This window comes from Peromyscus eremicus, chromosome 3 (genome assembly GCF_949786415.1).
Source record: "Peromyscus eremicus chromosome 3, PerEre_H2_v1, whole genome shotgun sequence".
Lineage (NCBI taxonomy): Eukaryota > Metazoa > Chordata > Mammalia > Rodentia > Cricetidae > Peromyscus > Peromyscus eremicus.
Window position 1 is genome coordinate 2,210,167 of NC_081418.1, and position 24,414 is coordinate 2,234,580.

The following is a 24,414-nucleotide window of genomic DNA, read 5'->3' on the forward strand; positions in this document are numbered from 1 at the left end:
TAGAGGTCTAGTACAAACTGCCTTAGTTTAGAACCATTATGATTAATACTTAAGAGAAACCATCTAAAGGAGGATGGATTCATGTCAGCTTGCTGTTTCTGAGGCTTTGGTTCATGGTCACTTGGTTCTGTTGCTAATAGACATGTGCATGGTGAGGCAGAACATCACAGGAGGAACATATTGCAAAGTAATGTGGCTCACCCCTTGGTGGACAGAAAGCTGAGGGAGAGTAACAGAATTCCAAGATAAGACATAGCCCCCAAAGACAGTAATTTACTTCCTTCTATCATCCCTGAAAGTTTCCAGCACCTCCACTAACACAGTCAAGTCATTAATCCAGCAGCATACTAATCGACTGATTATATTATACTCACAAATCCTGATGTTTGGATCCACCATCTGAGGACCAACCCCTCAATGCATGAGCCTTTGCTAGAGGAAATGCTTGATATCCAAACCACAGCCGCCAATGAAGCCTCCAGAACCCTGGCAGGGTAGACATAAAGTCCAGGGATGCTTTCAAACTGTAAGCACACAGAAACACACTCCTTTTCTTATTTCATGTGTGTTCACATTTTGAAAAACCAATCAACTCCCATAAGGGAATGTCAGCTAACAAAACATTTGTAAGAAAAGTTAAAGTGCGGAGGCACAAGCCTTTAATCCCAGCACTCGGAGGCAGAGGCAGGTGGATCTCTGTAAGTTTGAGGCCAGCCTGGTCTACAGAGTGAGTTCCAGGTCAGCCAGGGCTATGTAAAGAGACCCTGCCTCAAAAAAGAAAGCAAGAAAGAAAGAGGAGAGAAGGAAAGGAAAAGAAAAGGAAAAAAAAAAAAAGAATTGTTGCCGTGAGGACTAGCCTTCAGCAACTCAGGGATTGGGAGGAATCCACAGGGTCGATGAACTAATAATCACTCAACTTGACTTTCTATCTAAGGGAGTAAAACTTAATTCTCTGGGACCAGCAAAAAAGGGAAAACACAAACACACACACACACACACACACACACACACACACACACACACACCACCTTTAGGGTCTCTTTATCATCTTCTCTCTTCTTTATTTCTTTTTTTAACCTCTATCCAGATGTATACCTTCTGTACCTCTCTTGATGTCTTCCTTCTAGCTAACTTTATTTTTTCCCTTACAGCTTATATACCCCAGCAAAATCTTTCAAGCAATATAAAAAATTACAATGTGGTTACATTCTATTTTTCAAGTGAATGATTAGAATGAATACAGGTGAAAAATAACATATTTTCCATATCCTTTACATGATTAAACATTTTATGTATTAAAAGTGAAAAACAAATTATCTCCAAGAACTCACATACATTCATGTCCAAGCAACTTCTTATAGATTAACAGAGTGTAAGAAACATGGTATTTTTCTCAGCCAGTTCTTTCAGTGGCAGACTGCATTTTGCAGTTACAGAGAAAGGATCAATCACTTTATTATTTATCTCAAAAAGTAACCTTATAAAAAATTTAAAAGAATCACAAATCTAAACTTTCATAAATTAAAAACAATCAGTTGTAGCTGGAGAGTTTTCTCTCCAGTTCCGCCAAGCCCTGGCAGTCCCTTAGCCCACTTATAAAATAAACATACAGACACATATTATTTAAACTGCTTGGCCATTAGCTCAGGCCTATCATTGTCTAGCTCTTACTCTTATACTCAGCCCATTTCTATTAATCTATACTTTGCCATGTGGCTCGTGGCTTACTGGTACCTTACATCTTCCTTGTCCTGGAGGCGGCTGCAGGCAGTCTCTCCCTCTCCTTCCTGTTCCCTCAATTCTCCTCTCTGTTAGTCCCGCCTATACTTCCTGTCTGGCTACTGGCCAATCAGTGTTTTATTTATTAACCAATCAGAGCAACACATTTGCCATACAGAACATCCCACAGCAATCAGTCGGCTCTATTTTAAATCCTCAGGATGCACACCCACTTATCAACAGTTTTTTATATATTAGGAAGTTGAGAGCAGAAATGGATACAAGGAATAAATCATCATCCTTGATCACCAACCCATCCTAGCAAGAAAGGCAAGTCAGATAATAATAACCAAGTTGTCTTTGTTCTTGTTCCCTGACCTCAACAAGTCCCTCACTATGTGCCTTTCCTAAACTTTAAATTGTTCCTCAAGATTTTCTACCTCAAAGCCATTAACAAAAACATCTTAACCTAACCTTGTCATTATTTAAAGCTTTGTTTAGCTATGATTCACACCAAAACTTGTGAACATATTTCCCAACATTAAGATTAGAAGAACTTAAGCTAGCCTAGCTTCTGGGACACAGTTGTTTTCCTTAATCATTAACCTAAATCATAGTCTATAGGGCTCCTCGAGAGAAACTCTTAAGTCCCAGCTGTGTGACACCTCCTTGGCCCTATTTTCTACCCTCTGCAGCCCCTGCTTCATCAGGGGTGAGGGTAACACTATATCCTGCCTTTACCTATATTAATTTTCCCACTAAACTAACCTCTATCACAATCCCTTACTATATGTATTAAAAACCGTTAGTCATCAAAATTCTATTTAAGTTAATATTATTATTGTATAAAATCATTGCTTTAGTTTAATAGTACTGCTTAAGAGGAAATCATCTTCATAATAATCTACAGGTAAAATGCCCAGTAGAATGTTGTGCCCTGGGCTCAAGACCCAAAAAGAGACCACCAGAGACACGAACTCACCAAAATGCAAATGCAAAGTTTATTGGAGCAGTTCAAACCATGCACCAGGGACCTTGTGCAGAGGCTGGAGGAGGTGCCTGCCCCTCTGCAAGCTCAGTTTTTAAAGGCAAAAATCACAAGGTTACATCGGTTAGGGATGCTAGTATGGGTACAATTCTAATTGGCTAAAGTTTTAGGGGCTTTTCAGAATTTCTGTTTTATCTTACTTTGAAGTTTTGACTGGTTGTTTGTCAAGTTTTATAGACTACCTCCGGCATTGGAGCATTCTGTAGTTAATCAATTGTTACCAGATTGCCCTTCAAACATCCTGACTTTGTGCTTTTGACTGTCTTTGGCATTGGGACATTCTCTGGTTAATCAGTTGCTACCAGATAGTCCTTCAAACATCCTGACTTTGTACTTTTGAGTTCCTGGGACCAATGTCAGCAGCTCTGAGAATTTCAAAACTCAGGCCTATTTCAAGCTGGGGTGAGGAGCTTGCTTGAAATGGGGGTATTTTGGTTCTTTGTAGAATGGGATATTTCCATGAGATAATCACACTACATTTAAGGCAGTGGGGATCTCCCATGCCCATTCACACCATGCCAGATACCAGAGAAAAATGGCAGCAGCAAACACGTAAAGACACAGCAGTAGCAAGAGGTATTCTGGAGCTGAAGTCCTTGTCTTGCCTATCTGAGATTCACCCATAAGTGCCCATTTTGGTGGGGCCTGTCTCCAGAAGTCAATTGCCACCTGGTGCTCTTCTGACATAGCCACCAATGGCAGAAAAGAAAAGTTAACATTAGAAAGGCCGGGCATAGTAGTAAATGGCTTTAATTCCATCCCTCAGGAGACTAAGGGAGGAAGACTAAGAGTTCAAGGCCAGCCTAAGATACATAACAATACAAAAGGCTGGGATATAGCTCTTTTAGTGTAGTACTAATCTAAGATGTGTGAAATCCTGGGTTTGATACCAGCATGACATAAAACTGGCATAGTGGTATATACCTGTATTCCCAGCACTTGGCAGGTAGAGGCAAGAAAATCATAAGTTTCAGGTCCTCCTCAGTGAGTTCAAGGCCAGCCTGGGCTACAGAAACTTTTTCTCAAAAAAATTAAAAAAAAAATTGAAATTCAAGAACAAGATGATAAGTGTGTTAAAAAAATATTGAAAGAATAAAAAAGCAAAAGAAGGCCAGGGGTGGTGGTGGTGCCTTTAATCCCAACACTGGGAGGCAGAGGTAAGAGGATCTTTGTTAAGTTCAAGGCCAGCCTGGTTTATATAACGGGTTCTAGGACAACCAGAGCTATGTAGAGAGACCTTGTCTTAAAACAATAAAATAAAATAGCAAGGGAGGAAATTGTATATTATGAAAATTAAATAAGCCTATTTCAAAACGGTATAATAATGAACATATAGAGATTTAATTTAAAATATTTAAACTGTATTATTATTGTGGGGTGCTAGGAGCATGCATGTCACAGCACATGTGGAGATCAGAAGACATCTTTGTGAAATCAGTTCTTTCCTTCTGCTGTGAGTTCTAGGATCAAACTCAGGCTAGTCAGGCTAGTCAAACACCTTTATCTACTAAGCCATCTTAGTGGCCCAGAATTGTTTTAATTAATGTAACTATTTAAATAACATATTATAGCCAAAGATATATTAGTAAAAAAGAAGCTGAATCTGAGAAAACTAGCTAGAATCAACTCAATAACATAAAAAACTGGAAATGTGAAAAGTACAAAGACACAGTGAAGGGCTGGGGCTCACTGGGAAAGAACATTGACTTTGCAAGCATGGAGACCTGAGTTTGAATCCCCAGCACCCACACCAAAAAGCTGGGTACTCCTGCAGCCCCAGCATTAGGGGTCAGAGACAGGAGGAAACAGAGCTCTTACTGGTCAGCCAGCCCAGGGAAAATGGAGGAGAGCTTGTGTTCAGTGAGAGCCTCTGCCTCAAGGCAATAAGGTGGGGAGTAAAAGAAGGCACCAACATCCTGCTCTGGCCTCCACATGCGTGCACATGTGCTTGTATACACACACATATTCCGTGTATACACACAAAAAACAAGACACACTGATATAAGATGCTTCAACAAGTGTCTAATAGAAGTTACAGAAAAGATAATAGAAAGAATGAATTAGCCTAATTGGTTACACAGGTAAATAAATTAAACATAAAGATGTAACTTAATAAAAATGGGAGTGCAAAAAGACATTTAAATGTTCATTTTTTTCATGGTAAGCATTTATAGATAATATCTAAATTTGATAAATTTGTAAGAGAGATACAATTTTACTGTTTAGAGTAGTGGTTCTTGATTCTAGAGATTGTTTATTTTCTGAAATAAAGTCTCACTGTGTTGTCTGAGCTTGCCTCTAATTCCTGGGCTCAAGAAATCTCCTGCTGATCCTCTCAACTAATTGGAACCATAGATATACACCATCATAGCCAGCTATAGAGATTTGGAAATCAGTCATAGTGGTTGGGAGGGTGCTAATAGGATGTGATATCAAGAACAGAGAGCCTGGGAAGTGTTGTAGCTCAATTGGGAGCGTGCTTGCCTAGCTTGCGTGAAGCCCTGAGTTTAGTTCCCCAGCAACACATAAACCAGGCATGATGACTCATGCCTGTCATTGCAGCACTTGGGGGTGGGATGAAGTGGAGGCTTGAGGATAAGAAAGCCAAGGTCATCCTTGCTATAGAGCGAGTTTGAGGCCAGCCTAGACTACAATCTACCTTCAAGAAAAAGAAAGGAGAGAGAACTAAATACACAAAACCACCTCACCTAATTCCCACCCTATATACCAAAAATGAACCTACCAGAGACGGGTCTAGTAATGAGGGCCAGTAATGCCAGCTACTTGGGAAGCTGAGGTAGGGCGATCACAAATTCAAGGCCAGCCTGGGCAATATAGCTAGACGTCGCCTCCAAATAAAAGGCAAAGCCAGGTGGAGGTGGCCCAATCCTTTAATCCCAGCACTTCGGAGGAAGAGGCAGGCGGATCTCTGAGTTTGAGGCCAGCCTGGTCTACAGAGTGAGTTTCAGAACAGCCAGAGTTACACAGAGAAACCCTGTCTGGAAAATAAATAAATAAATGATAGATAAATAGATAGATAGATACATACATACATACATAGATACATAGATACATACGTACATACATACATACATATATACATACATACATATATATACACATACATACATACATACATACATAGGCAAAATAAAAAGCGTGTAAAAAGCCCAAGGCATGTTCAATCCCCAATACCACAAATAAGAATACAAATAAACTGATCAGAAAAATAGTAAAGAAAATAGTTATGTTAGGAACTGGAACAACAGCTATGGAGACGTGGAATAGTTCGCTATTTTCATCCTTAGCTCTTCCACGAGGCTTTCAGCTTTATTAGGTCTATATTATTTTGACCAAATGTCATCATTTTAGTGGGTTAGCCAGCAGAGTCTCCTTCCATTTTCACTTGAAGAATGTTTTGTTTGTTTGTTTGTTTGTTTGTTTGTTTGTTTTTGGTTTTTCGAGACAGGGTTTCTCTGTGTAGCTTTGCGCCTTTTCCTGGAACTCACTTGGTAGCCCTGGCTGGCCTCAAACTCACAGAGATCCGCCTGGCTCTGCCTCCTGAGTGCTGGGATTAAAGGCGTGCGCCACCAACGCCCGGCTTGAAGAATGTTTTCTTATTAAAGTGTCTGACATTCAAATTTAGCCCCAGTTTGAATCACTAGGCCCTTCCTACAAAGATTCTGGAAGCCATGTTGTTAAAATTAATGATATTTCAAGTTTCTTGGTTGGAGGATAAATCTTGCAATGTATCAAGTTATGTGGTCTTAGCTAATCTGTGCTTGAAGGGATTCGATTTCTTTAGCAGAGCTGAGTGATTTCTCCTTGGCGGAGTGGTGTTGACCAGGAGTCACCACTGACTGGAGAAGACAATGAGGATGGAATGTAGGTAAGCGGCAAGAGCCTGCAGTTCAGACTGGAGTCTGCACTCTGCCTCGGAGGCCCTCTAAGATCTGATCCTTCTCACTCGGTCTCCTTTTCTGTAACCACCCTGTTGTGCCCAGAGGCCCCCAAAGACCACCAAGAGACTGAATCTGATGCAAAGGCAAAGAGTCTTTACTGGCCTCTCCGTCCATCTGACGCAGCAGCAGAGCAGGAGAGACCCCGAGTAGCAAGGGGGCAGGGTTTTAAAGCAAGGGAGGCTTGGGTCTACAGACTACATAAGGACAGACTCAGGATTGGTTTACATGAGTAGCAATCATGTTAGTAACTTTTAATTGGCTAGGGTTAGTTGGAGATTACAGTTACCCATTTTGGAGGAGGCCTGGACAAGTCCCAGCTCTGTCCTTGAGCTGCCATGGGGGCTGGCTGGCCTGGCACACACTGACTGTGGGGGCTGACTCAGTGGCCCAGGCTTGGTGCATCCTATCTCCCTGTCCCTGCTGGCAAAAGCATCAGTGATTAATTGTCTTTTCTTCATGGCCCTCCCAGAAACTGCTTGCTCAAGTCTCAGGAAACTGAAATTGAGGCCTGATCTCTGAGAGAAGACTGACAGCCTGTCATGGTGTCTGCTTGGTCCTTTCACACCCAAGCGTGATTTCTACCAGTGTCTTCAGTAGAAATTTCATGAACATCACCTCTCAGTGCTTACTTCACCCTCTTGAGCAGTATCTCATACCTACTCCTCTGCATTATACGTTATTAAAGAATCCCTTAAAATCCAACCCTTTCTGAGGTTTTTCGTGGAGCCTGGCTTCTAATTTGGCTTAAATGATTTTTCTTTATAAACAATAAATCATGACAAGTGGGAATATATGCCCATAATTAATATAACTTAAACAAAGTTAGATAAACATTGTCATAATCAATCTAATACACACTCAATGAGGCAGCTAGGATAAGAACATGGTCTCTGAAGTGGCACAAAACTAATTCAATCCCAGCTGTCATGATTCCATCAGAGCCTGAGGTACTTCATCTAAATTTGTGGACAATTCTTACCAACATGGATGCTGAAATTCTTTGTCTGAAGTTTCATAACAGCTAACAACTGTGTCTTACTTAGGGTTTCTATTGCTGTGAAGAGACACTATTACCAAGGTAACTGCTATAAGGGAAAAGATTTAATTGGGGCTGGCTTATAGTTCAGTCCATTATTGTCATGGCAGATGGCATGCAGGCAGATATGGTGCTGGAGAAGGAGCTGAGAGTTCTACATCTTGATCCACAGGTAGCAGAAGGAGTCTGCATCATAATGGGCAGGCTTGAGCTTATAAAATCTCAAAGCCCACCTCCACAGTGACACATTTCCTCCAAAAGGCCACACCTCCTAATAGTGCCACTCCCAATGGGCCAGACATTCAAACACATGAGTGTCTGGGGCCATACCTATTCAAACCACCACAGATTGTAACTGGTTTTGACTATTGTGATTCACAGACTGTCCATATTATCTTAAGTCAGTCTGTTTTATGTACTCATATAAAGTGTGACTTACAACTAGTATCAACATTGTTTAAATGTATATCCCCATTTGTAATAGCAAAATAGTGAAAGAAGCCTAAAGAAATATGAATACTGGAGTGATTAACTAAATCATTGTAAATATATTAGATAATATTATACACATCATAAGCAAAATCTATGCCTATGAAACTGTATAATGGTGTAGCAAAATGACTTTAATACAGTGTTAAGATAGAAATGAAAACTGTTGAAATGGTCTCTCAGCCATTTAAATATACCACTATAGGTATTGTGCATATATGTACATTTACAATATACACCCAATATGTATAATTTATGGACAAAGTATAGGTTTCCAACTTTTTACAGTGGGCATAATAACAAAGGAAACACATTTTATATATTGAAAACTCAATTTCACTTTCTGAACCTTGGCATTTCCTCACCAACAGTCTCCTGGTCTCATCCCCCAAACTTCCAGTCTTCCCTGTGTGCTCCACCACTTCCCACGAGCCTGCCTACCTGGAAGAAGTGCTTAAAGGAAACAGATTGCAGCCGACATCAGAGAACATGTGTCCTAAGGCAATGAATGATAATTTGCTGGTCTCTAAATATAGCTAACTTCTATGTTACAGCCTAATATGTAAACAGAAATGCAATAGATGTCATTTAAAGATTTATTTATTTATTACACATACAGTGTTCTGTCTACATGCCAGAAGAGGGCACCAGATCTCACTATAGATGGTTGTGAGCCACCATGTGGTTGCTGGGGATTGAACTTGGGACCTCTGGAAGAACAGCCAGTGCTCTTAACCTCTGAGCCACCTCTCCAGCCCTAGATTTCATTTAAATGAATGCATAAATCAGTGTCTCAGCCCTTATGAAGTTGAGCAGGTAAAAAAAATAATTAGGAAATTAAAGGGTTGATATATAGAGCTGTACAGTGGCACAAGCCTATGGTACCAGCTGTGTGGCAGACCAAGGCAAAAGGATTTCTTGAGCCCAAGAATTCAAGACCACCCAAGGCAATATAGTAAGCCTTCACCTAAAATATAGATGTATTATCTAGTGAGATAACAAGTACTACTGAATTATAAAGACTGTATTCTAAGCCCTTTGAATTTTATATTTAACTTCAATGCAGCATTGTCAGGATAACTTAAACACATCAAGGAACATATTGCACAACACACGCTCTGCAGCTGTTTTCTTGTAGAAAGAGCACCAGGACATATTATTAGGTAACAAGAGCAATGTGCAGCCCCGAGCTAGAGCACACTACCATTGCTCTCAAAAACAGGTTGATAGAATCACGAATGATTTTTTTCTAAATTATCACAAACAAGGCCTTTGCTTTACATACTGATTTCAAAAGCTAGAGTCTTGCTCTGGGCAATGTTTAAAAAATCATAATGAATAATATTTACTTTTATTAGTTGTTTATGGCAGTGTACAGACAGAAGACATGCGGAAAACAGTAAGCTTGGGCATGGGCTCACATACTTGGAATTAGGAGGTTAATATATGCGTTATTCAAGCTCCTGGGCCCTTCAGTACTTGGTTACTTTGAAAAGATGGATGAATGCTGTTCTCTTTGCTTTCTACTGCTGTGATAAACACTATGACCAAAAGCAGTTTGGGAAGGGAAGGGCTTGTTTCGTCTTTCTGCTGCAGCACAGTCCATCTTCAAGGGAGTTGGGCAGGAGCTCAAGCAGGAGGCTGGAAGCAGGAACTGCAGTACAGACCAGCGAGGAATGCTGTGTACTGGCTTGCTCTGCTTGCTTTCTTATACAGCCCCGTCCACCTACATCAATTAGCAATCAAGAAAATGCCCAATAGACATGTCCGTGGGTCACTCTGATGGAGGAAATTCTTCAGTTGAAGGCTCCTCTCCCTGGGTGTGTCAAGTTGACAAGCAAGATTAGCCATCCTAGGTTGTCCCATCATGAAGCTCAGTCTATTCTGCCAATATGGTTCTCACTCCATGTACTTTAAGAAGCAGCAAATTCCAGGACTTGGGGAAATATCTCTGTTGGCAAAGTGCTTGCCACATAAGCATGAGGACCTGAATTCAGTCCCCAGCACCCATATAAAAAGCCAGGCATGGTAGCTGGCTCCTGTAATCCCAGTGCTGGGAGGCCAGTGACAAGTGATGCCCAGAGCTCACTGGTCAGCCAGACTAGCCTAACTGGTGAGGTCCAGTTCCCAGTAAGAGACTAAAATGGACAGCTCATTAGAGGCAACACCTGGGTTGACTTCTGCCCTCCTCCCTGAACTCTTGTACGTACATATACGAGTGCACATGCACACGCACTGAAGTATTCAGAACAGATGCAAGACGGGACCCCAATTCCAAGGCTCAGTGCTGGACATCATCCATAAAACCATACTGCATCTCTATTGTTCAACAGTTAATTTCAGCTCCTAACTGAAAGCTAATAATTTTGAAACAACTTTTATTTACAAAGATCTATGTCTTTAAAGCTTGTTGACTTTGAATAGGAAATAGAGTTAATTTTTAAATGTTTTTGGATAAGTCACTTCTCCCTAAGTGGATGTAGACAAATTTATTTTATTACCTTAGAAAGTTACAGTGAACAATCTCCAAAGCCATTCCAGATCTAAAAATCTGGAATAAAAGATATTGTAAATTATTCAAAATTCTTTGCTTTATAACTCTTGAAAGTAGAATTTGAACCTAAGCTACATATTTCTTTTATAATTTGCATTAAATATTTGAAAGACAAAAAAAGAAAAGTATAATGTATTTGCACAACTTGCTTACATCCTACTCAGATACTTCCTTTTTTATTTTTAGATAGAAGGTGGTGGGTAGATAAGTGGATGAGCAGACAGGCAAGTGGGTGGGTAGATAGTAGGTAGACAGGCAGGTAGGCAGGTATAAATCTCAGTTTTGTCAATGATTTTGTGTTAGTTTTGTTGTTACTGTTTCTTTTCTGAGATAAGGTCTCACTCTGTAGCCCAGGCTGACCTTGAAACTCTCAGCAGTCCTTCTGTCCCAGCCTCCCAAGATTATACACATGAGCCGTCACACGCAGCTTAAGTCAATGGTTTTCTATCTTGGTTGACTGCACACGAGAACACCTGAGAACAATTAAATCAGAATGCGTGGCAATGGAGTCAGGTATCAAATGTAGTTAAAACTGCCCAGATGACTCCAGCCTACAGCCAGCGGGCCGAGGTTTGGTCAGCGCTGAATACCGTGGGTATATGGCGGCACTGGTGGCTGGCTGCCGCCCAATGGCGGAAGAATCACGAGCCATGTTAGAGCTTTATTAGGAGGAAGGAGAGAGAGAGACAGAGAGACAGAGACAGACAGAGACAGAGAGACCAGGCAGAGAAGTACAGAGAGAATACAGAGAGTGTGTGGGAGGGTATGTCTGCTTTTTAGGCTGGGATGCCGTCGCAGGCTGATGATGTAATAAGGACAGAATCCTTACGTCCCAGACTTTTGCTTATTATAAAAAAGGCAGATAGATGGGAATGAGGCATCGTTTCTCTCAAAAGCTGCTTCCAGCTGACTATTGGACATCAGTTGGCTCTTGGGGGAATGAGGAAGGGGGGTCTTCCAAGGTAGACAGGCGTTGTGGGATATTGTCTGCCATCTGTTGCTCTGGAGACGTGCATCCCTCTTGGCTGTGGCTGAGAACCTTGTGGCTAGGAACCTTTTGTGTGACAAGATGCTGATGACACAGAAAAAAGCTTAGAGAGAAAAAAAAAATCATTATTATTTTACATATTTTGGAGTGTTCCCAGACCAGGGGAGTTGGCACTTATCTGAGATAGATCCGGCCTGTCCAGATGGATTTAAGCTGGTTTTGAAACAAGTTAAGCTTTATCAGAGACAGATTATTTTAAAACACCTGTTTTCTTTACTAGTTTGGCATCCAGGAGACAGGTGACCAATTGTTAAGAGCATTTTACAGTAATAGACGTTTACATTAAAGTCTTTTTTGTAGTGCCCAGACACTTTTGGGTCTGGGGGTATAAATACCTTTAGCTGTTACAGTTTCTTACTTGATGATCTCTGGACTCCGGTTCTGTGGTGGTCCTGTACCATTAGCTGAACAGTGAGTTAGAACAGGGAACTGGGAAGAGAAAAGCTTGTGGTGAATGAGAACTTATTTTTTTGGAATTAGGGACAAGGCAAAGATCAGGACCCTGTCTGTGTGCATGTGAGAAACACAGGCAGTGGATCTGGAGTGAAGCAGTGAGCTCTTATCTTTAGTTGGAAATCTTTTTTTCATTAAGTAACTCTGAAAGTGCAATTAAATCTGGTGAGGTAGGTAAGGTTGTCCTCTGTACCTGATGATAGAGAAAGGAGAGGTGACATCCCAAAACTCCCAGGACTGAGTCAGTAGTTTTGGTGTCCAAAATGAAAGAAATGGATCACTTCCCTGCTGCGTTCTGGGTTCCCTGCCATGTCTGTAGCCAAGCCTAAGTCTGCTGGAGGTCTTACCTTGATGTACCCATGCATCTTGGTGCCTGGGGGCAGTCAGCTGACTGGTTGTCTTTCTAAGCAGCACTTTTTTTTTTTTTTTTTGGTTTTTCGAGACAGGGTTTCTCTGTGTAGCTTTGCGCCTTTTCTGGGACTCACTTGGTAGCCCAGGCTGGCCTCGAACTCACAGAGATCCGCCTGCCTCTGCCTCCCGAGTGCTGGGATTAAAGGCGTGCGCCACCACCGCCCGGCCTAAGCAGCACTTTTAACAAGGTTGTTGATGGCCTGGCAGGGCATTCACTAGCCCGTGGCCTTTTTCCTCACTTAAAACAGGGACCCAACAGCTTTTGGGAGTCAGCGAGTGCCAGCACTTGGCAACTTTGTTTTCAGGCTTTTGATCTCTTCACTGGCACACCTTAAATGCCACAGATGACTCTTTTGCCTGTGGGGTCAGGAGCCTTGCTCCCCAGGTGCTTCAGTTTTAGTTGGGGAGGTCTGGGGAACAAGAGACGGATTTTATTCTGTGTTCTGAATTTTTTTTTTCCTGATGGTTGCTGGCTTAAGGACAGCTTTTGGAAGATCTGCCAGTAGGCAGACTATAAACCGATCCCTTTGGAAGACTTGTCTGAGGCTATAAGCTGATTTTTGGCTTAAGAACCATCCTGACTACTGGAAACTTATTTGTATGAATCTTAGCCACTTCCAGACCCGTCTGTGTCTCTCAAGGCTGTTTGAGAAGGAGTGGGTGGAGTTAAGGTAAGTTAGGGCAGAGTCAGTAGAAGCCGCCCAAGCCCACTCATTTGAGCCCACCCACTGCCGGCAGAAGTCAGACAGAAAAGGTTGCACGTGGCAGAAGAAAAGAAAACATCAGAAATAGGGAGGGAGAAGGGTTTAGAGCTTCAGCAGAAAGCTTGGGGATAAAGTAATTCTTCGTTCTGCCGTTCGCTGGCAGAAGTTCCTGAGAAGCTGTTATGTGGCCAGATTTACTGGTATCCGACAATTTAAGTGGCAAATGTATCTGCCCCTTTGCCCCATGGCTATAGCCGAGAGAAAAGTAAAAAATTAAAATAACAAACCGGGATCAGACTCCAATCTCAGGCATCCCCAAGGAGAGAAGAAACATCTATGAATCAGCTCAGGTTAGCCTTCCTCTTCATCAAGGGAGGGCTAAGAGCTGCAGTGAGTGTGGCAGGTGGGCCACCCGGTAGACCAAGGCAGCATTAGTAGGTCCTCAGTGATCTCCCTGAGTCTGAATGGCACCAATGAAGGTGTGGTGCGGCAGCGCTCCTGGTTGGCCACGGCTATGGCAGCGGCTCAGGTTTGGTCGGCGCTGAATACCGTGGGTATATGGCAGCCCTGGTGGCTGGTATATGGCCACCTCCCGGGGTGGTGGAAGAATCACAAGCCATGTTAGAGCTTTATTAGGAGGAAGGAGAGAGAGACAGACAGAGACAGAGAGACAGAGAGACCGAATGGAGGGGAAGTACAGAGAGAATACAGAGAGTGCGTGGGAGGGCACGTCCGCTTTTTAGGCTGGGATGCCATCACAGGCTGATAACGTAATAAGGACAGAATCCTTACAATGTGTCCTCGCTGTATTTGAAATTCCCCAACACTGGTTTCAATTACTTTTAGCAATCATGCTATTTTATACAATAATATATTGGTTATATTGTATGGTACACTATAATGCTTCTGTTTATAAATAATCTCATTTGGGTTTAAGTTTCATTATTAATTACCAGAAAGTCTAGAATTGTTCCTGATAGGTTTTCTGCACACACACACACCCCATAATAAGTTTCTCTGCTGAGACACAGTAAGCCAAATCAAGCAGCATTGAAACAACAGGTATATTGAGCAAAACTATGCCTAGATGGGTACACTGATCGAGGCCAGAGAAGTTATGCACCCAGGCTAAGGCAGGGAGGTTTTATAGGTTGTAGGAGAGGGGTGATGATGTGTCTGCCACAAGCTGGGTTTGTGCCCAGATATGGTCAAAAGCTGAGCACTTAGGCAGAGACTTGGGCAGCTGGTGGTATCTGGGGAGGAGTTTGCAATAGCTGCAAAGAATGCAGAACTGGGCTTTTGGCACCTTTCCTTTGTTTGGAGACTCTCTGAGTGAGTAGGGTTGGAGAGAGAGAGAGAGAGAGAGAGAGAGAGAGAGAGAGAGAGAGAGGAGGAGAAGGAACATGGCTTCCCAGACCATTCAGGGATGAGCCGGAAGCTCCAATCAAACAGTTGCTTTATCATTTTCTTGAGTCTTTTCCATAGCTATTTCTCTGTCTTAAGTTGTAAATTGGTGGTTTACAACTTTGACTGTCTGAATCGTCTTAGGATGCTTTAAAATAAATAATTATAAAGCCTGGCACATACATGTACCTGAATAAGACACACACACACACACACACACACACACACACACACACACACACACAGAGAGAGAGAGACAGAGAGAGAGAGAGAGAGAGAGAGAGAGAGAGAGAGAGAGTCTCTATGAGAAGCCAGGCTTCAGTATTTTGTGTTTTTTTAAGTCACTGATGAGATTCCAGCTTCAGGCAGAGTTTAAAGCCAGTGTTTTAAATGCTAATTACTACTTGAACCTCTGAATGCCCTAGGGAAATACGCATGTAATCTCCCTGGCTAGTAAAATAAAAGGAACTCAGATTCTGGGAGAAATGCAGAGGCGGCAAGTGGCCTTCAGAAATGCATGTGAATGTGGAATTCCTGAGATTAAGGTAGACTGAGGACTTTAGCAGAAATCATAGGGATGTCATTGGGTGTGGTGACAGGTCTGTGCCCCAGCACTAGGGTAATTGAGGCGGGGTGATCCTGAGCCTGAGGTCAGTCAGCCTGGGCTGCACTATGGTGAAACAATGTCAAGAAAAAGAGGTGAGAGGGAAAGTGTCTTGTGTTGTTTCCTCTGCTGCATTTTGTTGTCATCATAGTGATTTCTCAGGTGACCACACACACACACACACACAAACAAAACCAGAGGTGAGGCCACCAGTGAGCTTTGCTGACCCAAAATAAAGATGTGATTAATAGGTTTTCTGCCTTCCTCCCCCATAATAGGTTTCTCCTCTGAGGCAGTAAGTCAGATCAAGCAGAACTGAAAAAGTTTAACAACAGGTTTATTTGAACAAAGCAACTCCTCGTCCCAGAGATCAAGGCCAGAAAAGTTGTGCCCCCAAACTAAAGCAGGGAGATTTTATAGATTGTAGGTGAGGGGTGATGACATGTCTGCCACAAGCTAGGTTTGTGCCTAAATGTGGTCAAAAGCTGAGCACTTAGGCAGGGACTTGGGTGGCTGGCAGCGTCGAGGAGGAAGCTGTAGTGGCCACCAAGAATTCAGAAATGGGCTTTTTGTCACCTTTCATTTGTTCGAAGACTCAGTGGGGTTGAGAGAGAGAGAGAGAGAGAGAGAGAGAGAGAGAGAGAGAGAGAGAGAGAGAGAGAGAGAGAGAGAGAGAGAGATGGGGCTTTCTGGACCATGTAGGGGCGAGCCAGAGACTCCAGCTGAACAATGATCATTACAGATTCTGCTGCAAAATCCTCCTTTGCTGGAGTTTTTAACTCTTGTCTTGGCTCATTTGTGCTGCTATAACAAAACACCACCAACCATGTCCTCAGCTGGCAGATGGCATGAAACTCTGCTGTGGGATGTTCTGTATGGCAAATGTGTTGCTAATTAGTCAATAAATAAAACACTGATTGGCCATTGGCTAGGCAGGAAGTAGGAGGGACAAGGAGGAGAATAAAGCTGGGAAGTGGAAGGCTGAGTCAGAGAGACACTGCCAGCTGCCATGATGAGAAACAGCATATGAAAATGCTGGTAAGCCACGAGCCATGTGGCAAGGTATAGATTTATAGAAATGGATTAATTTAAGATGTAAGAACAGTTAGCAAGAAGCCTGCCACAGCCATACAGTTTGTAACCAATATAAGTCTCTGTGTTTACTTGGTCGGGTCTGAGTGGCTGTGGGACTGGCAGGTGAGAGAGATTTGTCCTGACTGTGGGCCAGGCAGGAAAACTCTAGCGACAAAACTCCTTCTAGCACAGGACACCAAATCCCGTCAATGAGGGCAGAGTCCTGTAGCTCACCCCGTAACAGCCATGCATCCTTGTCCTTTTGAATGGGCAAGTACATTTCATTACAAACTTTGAAAGCAACAAAAATATTCAAACTGTAGTTGTTAGTTATTTTGCGGCGCTCTTACCCTGCGGGGAAATGTCACAAAACACGACAGAATCCGATAACAAGAGTTTTATTAAGATGAAAGGGAAAGACGAGTGCCCAGGCCTGTGGAAGAGACACGTGTGTAGAGAAGAAGAGGAGGGAGTGGGGATTATGGCACCGGCTTATAAAGGCTGGGTGGCGTAGGTGTAACTACTCTACGCATGCATGTAGATCACATGGTTGCATTGCGCGCTCTTACATAACCATGCAAAGTCACGAATCCTGGTCACAGGAGACGCTTTGACCCAGAAATGGCTATCTTGACCTGGAACTGGCTAGGCGGAAGTGTCTAGGTCCGCCGGGCATATGCAAACAGGCCCAACAGTGGGGGCGTGTTGTGAATCCATCAGTAGTGTTTTCCTGTCACCCTTGTTGTATTCTTATTTCCTGCCAACATTCCACTTTATTCTAAGCTGTTGAAGTTTCAGTCTCCTTGGATGAATTTGTTTTGGTTTGATGTTTTAAGCACGCCCCTCATTGGATGTGATCGCAGTTTCATAAAAGCTCAAAGCCTGACTTCTTGCCATGTGGGGCTGTGCTGACCAAAATTATCAAGCCACAATCCCAGGGCTGTCCACATGTGACCATGTACTTACTTAATCCCAACTCAACTTACTTGGGGAACACTGCGTCTAGTTGGTGTGCACTTACCTTTCCATACAGTGTATATGATCCAAATGTAAGAACAAGCACTGACCCTCAGGTAACAAGCACAGCGTCATAGTTAGAACAGGAGATATCTCCCGCAGGTTCATCTGTTGAATCCTTGATCCCTCTGGAGACTTCAGGAAGTACTGGAGGAAGATCCCTGGGGCATGCCTTTGAATTTCAAAGGGCTCAGTTTCTCCCTCTGTTCTCCCACCTCACCCCACTCTTTCTCTCTCTTCCTGGCTATCATAAAGTGAGCAGCTCTCTTTTACCATACCCTCTGCTAAAATGGACTGAAGCTATAAATTTAAAAAACAATTCCTCCTTAAGCTGTTCACTCAGAGGTTTGATGGCGGTGACGCAGTCTAGCTAACAGCCTCACACCGAGTCTTACTGCACAGACCCACTCCTCCTCACGGCCTAAAACAGTGCCAGAGTCCAGGTATTTGTCCTTCTTAAAAAGGAGCTTGTTTTGAAAAAAAGGGCTAGCCTTTTCTTGTTTTACTCTCCTTTTCTCCACCTTTGTGTTTATTGTTTTGTCATTGTTATGAATGACTTTATGCCTCTTAAAAGGTGGGATCTCTTCACGCAGCTCAGGCTAGACTTGAATTTTCAATTTTCCTGCATCAGCTGCTCAGGTCCCGCAATCTTTTCACTTTTATTACATATACATGCCCATTTATGTCTCATTTCTTATGAAAAATTAAGTCCTTGGGATTTATTGATACTAACACATATATAGTTCTTTGTTTCTTTTAGCTATTATGTCTTGTTCCATTTATTGTACAATGTGTATTTTTGTGGTGATATTATGTTCCCCAATATATTGTACACCCTAATAAATTTATCTAGGTCAGAGAACAGAACATCCACTGGAGGCCAGAAAATGGTGGCACTCACACCTTTAGTCCTAGTATTCCAGAGGCAGAGGTCTGCCTGGATCTCTGTGAGTTCAAGGCCACACTGGAAACAGCCAGGTGTGGTAACAAGAGCCTTTAATCCCAGGAAGTGATGGCAGAAAGCAGAAAAGTATATAAGGCTTGAAGACCAGAAACTAGAAGCTTTTGGCCTGGTTAAGCTTTTAGGCTTTTGAGCAGCAGTACAGCTGAAATTCATTCTGGATAAGAACACAGAGGCTTCCAGTCTGAGGAACCAGGATCAGCTGAGGAATTGCAAGGTGAGGTGGCTGTGGCTTGTTCTGCTTCTCTGATCTTCCAGCTTCACCCCAATAACTGGCCTCAGGTTTGGTTTTATTAATAAGACTCTTTAAGATTCATGCTACATATTTTTATTACATACAAGTGCATATTTGCATTTTTCCAATTGCTATTATAGTTTTCCCATGAATATTCTTGTATATACCTCCATATGTACAACCATGTTGGGTTTTTATTCTGTAAATATTTATTTTACTTATATAAGTAATTTTCAGTATGCATCAAGGGAAAGGTATCAACACTACTCCAAATGTAGCCAACTTTGAAGCAATACCATAGTGCACTGATAATTGTAACTCGAGGCCACTGCAAAAGTCACCAAGTCACCTCAGCCCTGAACAGAATAGCAAGTATTAGTGAAACACGGAAAAAGACGGTAAAATACCTTCACAAGGTGTGTGGTCAGAATAAGGACCAACCTTGCCATCTTTTCCGTTAGTTTGACATACAGCTGATCAGAGCTCCCCTGACTCCCACTTCCGCTAATATGGAGCTAGAGGCAATGGACTGTGGAACAGCCGCTAAACTACACATAAACTCTTGTTGAACATTTACACGTTACCTATTTATTGTTTTAAGGGGAAATAAACAGGTTGTATGGGTTTTTTAATTTATTTTATTCACTATATTTATTAGTGCCTACTCTACACAACATCATGGCAAGTGTTCTGGGGTTTCTGAGAAGTCCTCACAACCTGGAACACCCTGAAAAAGAGATGGCTTTTACCACCTAAATTGCTTTTTATTTTCTCCCTTAGTGACCATTCAGAAATGCTTGTCTCCTGCTGTCGGTGAATAACTGCAGACCATGGATCATGCTGAAGAAAATGAAATCCCTACGGCAACCCAGAAGTACTACGTGGAAAGGCCTATCTTTAGTCATCCCGTCCTTCAGGAGAGGCTGCATGTCAAGGACAAGGTCTCAGATTCCATCGGGGATAAGCTGAAACAGGCATTCACGTACGTCTAGCCATTTCCTCTTGTGCAGCATTCTGCTAGGAGAGTTGCAAGGCTGCATGTGTAAAGGAGGTCTCTCTGGGGAATTGGAGAAAGAATGAATAGTGGGCACTCCCAGCTTACAGAGCCACCCCCCACCCCCCCACCCCCCCTACCCCACCCCCCACCCCCACCCCGTGGTTCAGCTGCTGTCAGCCTTTTGACTGGTGACGTGACCATCATGCATTTCACCATGTGCCCTAGTTTTATTTCCATTGCTCTGATAAAACAGCCTGACAAAAAGCAGCAGAGGGAGGAAGGATTTATTTAGCTCACTGTTCTGTCATTGCAGGCAGGCAAGGTAGGAACCTAAAGCGTCTTAGCCAGTCAAGAGCAGGGGGAGAATATACTGGTGGACCCTTGATAGCTATCTCCTCTCTTAACACTCTTCAGACCCCTGCTTGGTGAAGTGCCACTTTATACAATTACCAGTCAAACAATTCCCCACAGACCAATTTGATCTAGACAATTCCTCATTAATTCCTGCCCAGGTGACTCTAAGTTATGTTGGTTTAGGTAAACTACCCAGCACACCATGTTTATTGGTTTTCTATTCTGCTTTACATCTATGTAAAGGTTCACAGAGCTGTTCTCAAATTCTCCACATAGCTCTAAAATATCTACCTCCCCCATTATCCCCAGAGATGGTTCAGCCTCTCTGTCTTGGTTCCCATGTGTGTCTCCCACCCTGTTCAGTAGCATCTTAATCACTGATTGTGATTTGCTCCTTATCATTCATGGAGCTGAGGAATAGAGAACACCGCAGTGTGGGTTCTACGGAGATGTCTCTTACAACGTTGTCTTTGTCTTCTTAGATGTACTCCTAAAAAAGTAAGGAACATCATTTACATGTTCTTGCCCATCACTAAGTGGTTGCCAGCATATAAATTCAAGGAGTACGTGTTGGGGGACTTGGTCTCGGGCATAAGCACCGGGGTGCTTCAGCTCCCCCAAGGTTAGTACAATACATCGATCGTGCTCTGTGTGTGTGCGTCTGTCTGTGTCTGTCTCTCTCTGCGTGTGTGTCTGTGTGTGTGTGTGTCTGTCTGTCTGTCTATGTCTCTCCTTCTCTCTCTGTGTCTGTGTGGTGTGTGTGTGTGTGTGTGTGTGTGTGTGTGTGTGTGTGTATGTGTGTGTGTCTGTCTGTCTGTCTCTCCTCCTCTCTCTCTCTCTCTCTCTCTCTCTCTCTCTCTCTGTGGTGTGTGTGTGTGTGTGTGTGTGTGTGTGTGTGTGGTGTGTATGTGTGTGTGGTGTGTGTGTCTGTTTCTGTCTCTGTGTGTGTGGTGTGTGTATTTGTGTGTGTGTGTGTGGTGTGTGTGTCTGTCTGCCTGTCTCTCTCTGTGATATATGTGTGTGTCTGTGTGTCTGTGTGTCTGTTTCTGTCTCTCTGTGTGTGTGTATGTGTGTGTGTATGTGTGTGTGTGTATGTGTGTGTGTATGTGTGTGTGTGTGGTGTCTTTCATTGTGTTTCCCTTGCTTCCATCCCTTCAAATAATTGTTTAGCCTGTGTTCATCATGGTTGCAGATTTTGCCATGTTATTCTAGTAACTTTTGCCTTTCTAAACAATTTTTTTCAAAAACGTAAGAAGCCTTGGGATCATTCACAGTAGAAAGTGGTGGTGCTGATTTGAAGACCAGTCAGTTGCTCAGTCAACACTTTGTTGTAGTTGTGTGTAGTTCTCGCTTCTAGGCCCACAACATAACTGAAAGGGACTATGATATCCTGACTTTTCTTTACATCCCTATGGTTTTAGCTGTCATATAAGAGCATTAGAAAACACCAATCTGTGGACCAGGCAAGGTGGCACATGTCCTCCATCCTAACACAGATGGGACACTGTGATTTCAAGGCCAAGTTAGTCCAAGTATCAAGTTCTGGGACAGCCAGGGCTACATAGTAAAACCCTGTTCAAAAAAAAAAAACAACCCAGTATGTCCATCCTGACCAATACAGGCTTATCAAGCACGTGACTGGTTTCCCTCATCTCTAGAGAGCTAAGTAATTGTCCAGTTAGGGACTGAGACAAGAAACAAAGGAACATACACATTTTAAAATCGTAAACATCATAAAGGAAAAGACAGGACATTGAGACATTATTGGGGAGCTAGTTTAAGTAAAGAAGTAATGAAAAGTTCTTTGGAAAAGTGGATTCAGTGTGCATTGGTGCAAGCAACCGTAATTCAGCTCAGTGGCTCACACACAAAAAAGGAAGATGTCACAGTGGGAAGGAGTTGCTGTAAAGAAGGATTGAAAAAGGAGAGGGAGGGGATGAAAAGGTAAGAGAGGGAGAAAATGATCAAAATTTAGTATAGACATGTCATGAAATTGTAAAAAAAAAATCAAAAAAATTTTTTTTATGTGAGCTGAGACCTCAGGCAGGTAAAAACAAGAGGAAAAGCATTTCAGACATATGATCAATCCATGTGAGTCTATTTAATGGGTAATAGGGATTTATTAAGATATAAATTGAGGAAATACACTCACAAATACAGAACGGAGTAGACAGCTGAAGTCGTCCTCTGATCTGACTGGGAGCGAATCCACTTCGAAGGCAGGAGCAGGGAGGAGGGGTATGTGACCCTTCTCCCTCTCCTTTTAAGAGGTCGTATACAATGGCAGGAAGCACTGCTTCCTTTGGGCCATGGTGGAGCAAATACCACTACACAGACAGAAAGAACAATAGGAGTTAAGGTGTGGTCAGGAAAAGAAATGTGCGTAGTTAAAGGGTTAAGAGGAAGGCAGTGTACCAGGAGTGTAGGCAGCAGATAGTGATGACTGGAAGTCCTCTAATGAAGATGCTGCTGTACTTCCTGTGTAGTACACAGGAAACAGACAATGACAATTGGAAGTCCTCCAATGAAGATACTAGCTGGACTCTCAGTGCCCTAGAATAAAACCCATCAACAAACTAAGTGATATTTCTCATGAAGCTTTAACAAAGGTTAACCTGACCTGGTGGTGTAGGCCTGTAACCTTTGCTGTTCACAGGCTGAGGCAGAAGGATTGTATGTTCATAGTCTCCCTAGGCTACCAAGAAGTCTTAATTCAGCCTGAGGAATGGAGCAAGATCCTGCCTCAAAATAAAAAATAAAAATGAGCTGGGGTACACAGCTCAGTGGTAGAGTACAGCAAGGTCTGAGGTTCAATTACCAGTAGAGAGAAGAGAAAGGAAGAAGAAGGAAACCAACTCAGAAGAAGGAATTGGGGCTGACAAGATGGCTTGGTGGATAAAGACCCTAACTGCAATAGCCTGGTGACCCAAATTCAATCCCAGGACCCACATAAGGGTGGAGGGAGACCTGATGTGATAGAGTTGCCCTCTGGACTCCAAGTGTGCACCAAGGCACAAGTATGCACATGCAGGCATGCACACACACTTACAATAATAATAAAATACAAATATTTTATGAAAACCAAGAAGAAACTCATCAGAAACAGAAATAATGGAGAGAGGAAATCTTTAAAGAGACAAAAAAGAATCCCACTGTATCTATGAAATAATCATGGGTTGCTGTTACTAAAACGAGCATCAGAGAATCAGACAGCTCACCAAAACCAAACCTGAGACAGTTCCAAGAGTAACATTAGATGGAAGGGTTGGAAATTAAGGTAGAGGAAATCTTCTGGAAACATAAATAAATAGGTAATGATGAAAAGAAGATAACACCAATGATCAGTCTCCATGTGCCGTCGTTCACCTAGTCAGGCATCCAGAAGGCAGAGCACAAACAACAAAGAGCTGTCCAGGAGGAATTCTGCAAGGAATCAGACTAAACGGAAAACAATTAAAGCAAGACACACGTAGGAAACCATGTGAAACAAAACTTAGCAGCAATGAAAAAAGGCATGTCACTGTATAAGGAGAAGCTGAAACACTAGAAAGCCAGTGGTTTCTATTCAAAATTGTTAAGTGAGGAAATACATACCACAACAGGGACTGCCACGTGTTGTAGAACGCTAGCAGCTTCCTGACCTCTGATCCCAGCCGCCAATAGCACTGCCGTCATGACGAAATGTCTCTAGAGTGTGCCAGATGTCACCTGGAGGGGACAAGATTGCCGTCTGTTGAGAAGCCCTGGTTTGGGAAAATGGAGAGAAAAGCAGAAAAACAAGTTTCGGCATTAGGATGATTGCCCTGTGCAAGGCGCGTTCCCAGAAGGAGCCCTGGAACATCACTTGGCTCTCTGAACAGTGCACGTGATTTTTAAAATTTATTTTTGCTAGAATAACTTTTCCAAAAGGCAATACTAGAGTGACTACATCATTGCATATGAAGCAGGGATGCTTTCCAACTCTTCATTTGCTGTTTTCCTTTAGAGCATTAAAATGCAGAAGATGCATTTTCCAGAAATTTCGCTGAGATCTCAAAGCTAAGGACACAGTGCTTATCATCTACATATTGCAGGGATGCTAAGACAAATGCAGAGTGATGTGTGATGATCCCCAGACTCCCCTTCCATGCATCACTCCAGCAGAACGCAAGAGGAGACTGAGACACAATTTGGAATAAGAATTTTCTAGAAAGAAGTAACATCTTATGCATTTCCTTTCCACTTAAAACAAGTAAACAGAGCTCAAGAGAGCAGTTCAGAGCACAGGCCATGTCCCCTGGAGTTTGTAGAGACTGCCATCTAACGCTTGAGTGAAAAATAGCCTAACGGCTCTAAAAAACAGAC

General features: G+C 42.6%; 1 protein-coding gene across 5 annotated transcripts in view; it reads left to right on the forward strand.

The window, feature by feature from the left end:
• The first annotated feature begins 19,515 nt into the window (after positions 1–19,515).
• Positions 19,516–24,414, forward strand: part of Slc26a5 (solute carrier family 26 member 5) — a 39,889-nt gene continuing 34,990 nt past the window's right edge. For all 5 annotated transcript variants that reach the window (XM_059256466.1, XM_059256465.1, XM_059256468.1 and 2 more), the window contains exons 1-2: positions 19,516–19,701; positions 20,553–20,692. In XM_059256466.1, the coding sequence (XP_059112449.1) occupies positions 19,550–19,701; positions 20,553–20,692 (292 nt within the window). In that variant the 5' untranslated portion in view covers positions 19,516–19,549. The remainder of the gene's footprint in view (positions 19,702–20,552; positions 20,693–24,414) is intronic.